The 7,358-nt window shown below is 37.7% G+C and overlaps 1 protein-coding gene across 2 annotated transcripts in view; it reads left to right on the top strand.

The window, feature by feature from the left end:
* insyn2ab (inhibitory synaptic factor 2Ab) overlaps nt 1–7,358 on the top strand; it is a 21,415-nt gene that overhangs the window by 9,656 nt on the left and 4,401 nt on the right. The window contains exons 4-5 of one of the 2 annotated variants that reach the window (XM_032541424.1): nt 2,314–2,385; nt 3,837–5,451. In XM_032541424.1, the coding sequence (XP_032397315.1) occupies nt 2,314–2,385; nt 3,837–3,876 (112 nt within the window). In that variant the 3' untranslated portion in view covers nt 3,877–5,451. Of the gene's footprint in view, nt 1–2,313; nt 2,386–3,836; nt 5,452–7,358 lie in introns of those variants that run through there. The other variant, XM_032541423.1, reaches the window with a different exon arrangement.

The following is a 7,358-nucleotide window of genomic DNA, read 5'->3' as shown; positions in this document are numbered from 1 at the left end:
TAGAGAGATGCAGTTACAGGACAAAAAGCCTACAGTATTCCTATCACAGTATGTTTCCAAATACGCTCCTCTTTTTTGCATGGCTGGACATTCTGATAACCTTCTATAAAGCTAAACTTTTTGATAAAATCCAACTAAAAGAGCCAAAAGAAATATATGATGTCCAATTCTTTTAGCATACATGTAGTGACAAAAGAATAAAGTAATCTGATGGCCCAGCAATGGTACAGGCACAACGTTTATAAGAAGGCATTTTATACATTTTTATACATTTTCTCTATTTCATTGTTTACATTGGAAATACCATTGTTGTAAAATATTTCACTCCTCCATTTTTATGGGAAGGATTTTACCTGCTGTCCCATTTGTGTTGCATAAGCCAATTACAAACAGGACAAATATTCCCTACAAAAGTACAGCAAGAACTCAAAATAATGTATGTAATTGTCATCAGTTTCATATCTCCGTAAGTTTGATGAAGTCACAAGAAACCTTGGATAAATATCAATGACATCCTGAAAAGAAGGAACTAGGAACAATGCATTTGCTTGTTATCTGTCTCACATCTTTGATGTGAAACTGAAACCCTGACCAGCTTCATTACCTAAACTGTAGTGTAGTGTAGGTTTTTATCTCAAAGTGGTTGAGCAACAGTCAACAACACAGTTCCACCCAGAATATTGGTCTTTTGCATGACTTCAAATTTAACAACAGTCCATAGCTTAATATTTTTTTTAAATAAATAAAGATAAAACTGCCACAATATCTATACCCATTCAAGTTAATAATAATCTCTACCCATGCTAGTCACAGTGCTGCATCAGATAGTCAGTAAATGTTACTGATGACATAGATAACACACAGTACTGTATTTACCCCATATTTAAGCACGCCATTTTAGACAATATGGCCTGATCTGACAGTTAATGCTCACAGGTTTTCCATAAAACACAAAATACTACGCATTGCTCAGGCAGAAAAGCAGGCAGGGGGTGTGGACAGTAAAACTGGTACAACGAGGGCAGGACATCTCCCAGGACAGCTGACGTGGGCAAACAACACAGCAGTGGATCTAAGCACACAAACGGTCATTTCAGAGAACGACTTTCAGAGGTCCAGTTATTGTTTCCCTCATGAAGCATCTATGAAATCATCCTCTGCAACATTCTTGATACAGTGGCACTGTATTGGGTCATGAGCATTTTACCCTGAATGGGAGAAGTGGTTATTTTTGTGCTGAGTAAACGTGGTGATTATGAATTTAGGTTAATGCGTTTTGATTATTAGAGCGAAGCTCTTTAAATTACAAAGCTGTACATGAAAAGCCAGAGAGCAGTAGAGTGGATCTTGCAGTGAGTTCCTGTCTGTGCTCACAGCTGTTCAGAGAGACTTAATTTGGGAACAGGGCAGGATGGATGAACTTGTTGACCTTGAGCTCCCATCAGCATTTTCGATCCACACACTGTTCTGTCTCACCCAATGAGGTCACCTCTCATGTCACGTTGAGCGGTTGCGGTCCAACCCTTCCACATGTCATCCAACAGGGTGAAGGGCTGCCGTGACAGCAATTACATGAGCAGCTCTAACACAGCCCCTTCCATCATCCCCAGACCAATGTAGCCTGCCATTGCATGCAAACTCAAATGAGGAAATTTAAACAAAAAAATGGCAATGTGAAAGATAAGGACTTTAAGTTACATATTTAATGTATCATATGTGACATGTACACATAAGGCTCCATCGGGCCCGAGAGATGGCTTAAGTTGCTCTTTTGTGGAGGTTTTTTTAACATAACAAATTACAACTCGTATACAGTAAATACAATAGACCCTCGGGGCCTGCCAACGATGTCATAAACAAAGCAGATACAATTTGTCTTGTTGATTGCTTTTTTTGAATCCTTGATGTTCATTATGTCTGTAGCAAATTGAGTCAGCTGAGAAATACAAAAAGATGTACAGTATAGCACAGAATGTAAAGGTATTGATTTTTCATTACACATGATTCATGCAGCATTTATTTGCTACCTATTTCCCATTGCCTATAGAATAGAGACACATAACACATTTTAAAACTATGTTGAGGAGAAACGATGTAATCCTATTATGTAAAATAAGCAAGTCTACACACTTGATTAACCAAATCTGAGAGAACTGCAGGATCAGAGCCCCTGCTGCATTTTCAACTGTTCGGAATAAACAACAAAAATTTTTACATGATAGCTAATGCCCACAGGTGATAAAATGTGGAAACTAAAGCCTGTCACTGGGTATCACATATATCACATATATCTTTTCATCTCTCTGTTAACAGGCTCACCTACCGAACAGGACAAGACACAGCAAATTGTGATACTTGCCGGAACAGCGCATGCATCATTTACAGGTGGGCTCTTTTCACTGCCAATGTGTCATTAATGCCGCATTGAATGCAGGTTTTTTATATGATAATTTTGTTCATTGTGGAAGGGATATTCTTCAAGAGATGTTTGGTGCATTGATACTTTACTTGGCAGAAATCGTAAATGTATGCATTTATGTATGAACATGCATGCGTGCATTTACAGTGACCTGGCTAAGGCAAAAGTGATAAGGCAAAGGCAAAAGACTATTAGAAAAGAATTGCAAAATATGCATCAAGGACATGGAAGGAGTAACTCGAAGAAGTAAATGTGCATATACTGCCAGTATTGCACACAGTTTATTGGCTGTTACAATAAAGCATGTTTTTCTACAATGGATGTAAAAATAGATAATACCGCCAATGTCATTTGTAATGGTTTCTGGTGGATGTAGGGCCTCACTGTATGAATAAGTAATCATACACCGCAGTGAGAGATTAATTAGATAGGATGGGAAATATAGTTGATCCGATGACGACTTGGAGAACTGTATCACGTCCCATATAATGTACGAGGATGACTGGATTAACCCTCTGGATAAAAAAAAGCACTGTGTTTCTGTCAAAACACACAGTTTTTCATAGGGGTGTAACCGTGTAACTGTTACGGCCTGAAAAACAACTCAGGAGCAGGTGGAAAATCCACTCAAGTTTCAACCTTGTGTCATTTGTCACATCACTCCAAAAGCCTCCACTGCTGAACCCGCTTGTTACCTTGTCTAAAACCTGAAACAGAGAGCTGCTTGGAAATACTCTCCAGACAATACACTTTGTAAAGTGGGACTTAAAAGCTGTTTTCACATGAGCCTGTGTTAAAGTAGCTTAAAAAGCACATAATCATAGATGTTGTATCATTTGTTATTCTGCGTAATAATAGAGACTGGTTTTTAACAGCAATACAATAAGGGCTGTCCAGTTCTACTCTGCTGTCCTTTGTGGATTATTGTGGATCAATTTCAGATATTTACAACACAGGCTCAGAATATTCCAAACACATTTGGATACTTACCCTTGGACACTTCTTGCAAAGAAAAAGAGATGATTTTTCAGGATTTTCCACAAGAAGCCTACTCTATCTTCCCTCTTGACGAGTGCATTGTGTCAAACTGACCCAGATTGTGATGTTAGACAGTACTGGAACTTGAAAGCACAAACTACATTTGATATCAGATACAGGGAGATGAGAATTCATTGAGCCTCACAGATTTGTTCCTTGTGGTTTTCTTGTTCCAAGACGTTTTTTGGCACCTTAACTCATGTCCAACCATTTTTTATTTCTGTTCAGATGACAGCTGTAGGATTCTTTTCTTTTCTTATTAAGGGTCCCCTAATGCCATTACCAACTAATTTGTTGTTTTTTCATCTTAAAGTTAAGACGTAAAGCTCCTTGATTATGCTAATGATCGAATGATTAAGGTGCAACAACTCATGAACAGGTGGTGGTTTATCACGTTTAAACTTGGAGCACTCGTATGAGCAAGCCACAGGGAAACACTCACATTGGATATTGGCTGCACACTAATCGAGACCTACTGGATATGAACACCACAACTGACCCACACATGAGCCGCAGGCTTGCCTAAGGACGAGGACTAAACATTATTTTGTATTCTGCTCCTTGTGCACCAAAACAAGAGCTTCGGTCTGATGTTGGTCTAGGTAGAAGCAAAACTAAAAAAAAAGGTTGTCCTTCATCGATATCTCTCCAAAAACACAACAGGAAAACAGAGACGCACAGTGCTGCACAGTGAAAGCCACTCTCAACAGTGCAAAACAGACAGCAGCAGCGGACTGTAATAAAACTGAAAACAGATTTAAGCCTCTACTGAATAAGCCTGAGTCACTATCAAAGAATAAGATTCACCAACCGAAGGCAAAAGGGAAATCACCTCTACTCAGCAAGAGCTGAAAAACTGACTCAACATTCACACAAAACAAACATACCAGATCAATCTAATTCTGCCATCAGCGACACTGACAGTTAGGGTTAGGAGTTAACCCTATTTTTTCCTGATGATCTGGTGTCTGACCCGACCAAAAAAGATTCTTTTAATCCTGTCTGCCTACCCATCTGTGAAGACCTTTGTAGGTCTTAATAATGTTTATTAAGAGTACAGCTACATAAAATGTAGTTGTTCACCTTCAACCTACTTCTACATCTAGCTGTTCATACCGCTCATAAAGATGTTGAGGTAAACAAGCCAAGGTTAGCAAAAAGAAAAGAATGTCCCATTTCTCCAAGATGGATTGTGTGATAATTCTTACAGATTCTTGTAATCTTAATAATTTCCATGAATTGTGCAAAGATCACAAATAATGAATGTGACAAAGCATACAGTGTGAGGCTTAATCAAGATATGCATTGTAAGAAAAATTTTAAATATATATTTTGCTGTCTTCCTTCTCCTACATTTCTTTCATTATGTAAAGTAGTGTAGGTGCAGCCAGAGTATTGCAGTGTGTCTGTGTGTGTCTGTTTGTGTCTCTATTGATCAGACAGGCCTTTTGATTTGTCTTCATGGGTTAAGCCATTACTGTAAGTAATTGTTACTTTCAATCTGGGGATTTAAGTAGGGTAGGTATGTAAGAATATTTATAACCATGTAAATTATTTGTCATATGAGCCCATGAAGAGTATTATCCATGTCGTGATTTTGTTTAATTGTGTCTTACTGCAGATACTGCATTTGGGAAAAGCGAACATTATAGACGTAACAGCATAATTTGTAAGACTGAAGCAATACGCCAACTGTGTAGAGGAGCAAAGAAAAGTCCTAAAGCCTATAGCTGAGTTTCTCTTTTTTCGCCTCACTGATTTTATCTTCTGCCAATTTTGTATGTCGGTGAAGCAGCTTGGCTTAATTAACATACTCCGAACAATTTCTGATGGCAAAAGAAGTGCCCTCAGTTGGTTGTTACTTAAACCAATGCATGTGGTATGCTTATAAAGTTATTTCACAATAGAAACGCACTCTACGGAGTACTAATAATGTGGGGGATTATCATTTACTCTGTGCTCTGTACCATTAAACATTGTTTATTTCAGATCAACCAATTGGTTTAAAGTCATTGAATAGAGCTAGCAAGCAGGGTATCACTCTATCACGGTCTTATCTATCTCTGCCATAGCAATTGTCGTCAATATCTTAAACTCTGAAAATAGTGCTGTTTAACAATTTTTTAGATGCACAAAGCTTCCCAGACTGAATTATGTTTTCAGAGAAAGAACAATGAAAGCATTTCTTTTATGTTTATCTCTGCTCTTGATTTCAGGTGTACCTTTTACTGTCAACATCACCTTATCACCAGCATCCCTGTTACTATAATAGTATATTGATACAGTCAGAAACTCCTGACAGTAATCACCATCTTACGTATGACACCTTGATGAGACCAAAAGTTAGCCTTCAAAGACAACAACTGCATGTTATAACTGTAAGTAAGATTAGCAGCCCCTGAGATTTAGCCCTTACTTTCAGAGCAGTCCAGCATCTCCAGTATGTCCAATAAATTCAGGGCTCGAGCAGTTGCTGAGCTCAGGTAGTCAATCTATGGGTCTTATCCAGACTTCAGCTCCCCCCTGACAGTCTCCACCCACTCTCAGCATACTGCAGCATCTCATACATCACTGCAACAAATAGGGCATACAAATGGCAAGTAAAACAGAAGAAGATAGAGGTTCAATGTATGGATGACCATTTAAGGGAATAACTATAATAATACTGTCTATCACATCTATCACTAAATGCCAAAAAATGTTACTATAACTGAAGCTATCAGACCAAGTAGATCTCTGAGCCGAGAGGCAAAGACCTTTTGACTGTTCTTCCTTAAATAGTGGGCAGTGCACGAGACAAGCGCATAAATGCTGACAATTGGCCGAGGTTGAGTAAAATGTCATCTTAATCCAGTCAGAGATATAGTGGGGTGGGTGTTCTAAAGAACACATAGTCGGACACACAATAAACAACACAAGCAAGTCAGTCAACGAGAGACAGGTATGGCAAGCTCAAATGAGGGGCAATAAATATCATAAGTTCTAAAACCTCTATAGTGTTGTTTGTATCAATCCATTATAGAATCATAATATCTACATAGATGGTATTTGATTGGAAGCTAGTCTCACTTTGTCCCACAGCAACATTAAAATAGTTTAGATTTGTGTACATTAATACACACTGTTAATAATGTACTGTATTAAGTGTTCATTTCATTATAATCAGATTTGTCAAAAACAATTGAACATGAGCATGTACTGTATTTTAAGTTCCATTAAACAGGGTTGGAGGTGAGGTTACATTTGAGCATTTAAAAATGTAACTAGTTACTTTTATAATTTGTAACTGAGTAACTAAGTTACTTTTTGGAAGAAGTAACTAGTCCTTTTAACTAATTACTTTTTAAAAGTAACTTGCCCAACACTGCTAGTTTAATGTAACAGCATTACATAATTTAATTACAAAATAAAGGTTACTGTTATCCTTTACAGTTACCTTTTCTGTTAATATTTTCTGTAAAAAGCTAGGCTTTATGTTGAATAATCTTTAGTTTTTGCTTTCCATGTTTTAATGTGCATAATGTCTTCTTTTGCCATTTCTAGCCACAGCTGTTTAGTAAAAGTTGATGCTATTCTGATGCTTTCGGTTGATTCTCCTGTTTGAATTTGCAGTTCCCCCCGACTGTTAATTTGCCTCTCAAGCGGTCTGGGAGTTGCCACTGTGGCTACGGATAAAAACGTGTTCCACTGCTGGAACTATAAAAAAAAAAAAACATTTCATAGAAAAACCTGAGAAGGGTTCTAACATAACTGTGCAATGCAAATAATTACAATTTAAAAAGAATGCTATCAACGTCGAAAATGTGGATGTCCAACATCAGGAAACATCTGCAGATATGAAAATTAAGTTAGCTTAAAGTAACTGCAAGCAGTCATATTAAATAAAGTAGGGAAGACATGC

Source organism: Etheostoma spectabile, chromosome 17, assembly GCF_008692095.1.
Source record: "Etheostoma spectabile isolate EspeVRDwgs_2016 chromosome 17, UIUC_Espe_1.0, whole genome shotgun sequence".
Classification (NCBI taxonomy): domain Eukaryota; kingdom Metazoa; phylum Chordata; class Actinopteri; order Perciformes; family Percidae; genus Etheostoma; species Etheostoma spectabile.
Note: the sequence above shows the minus strand (reverse complement) of the source record. Positions and strands in the feature narration are given on the sequence as shown.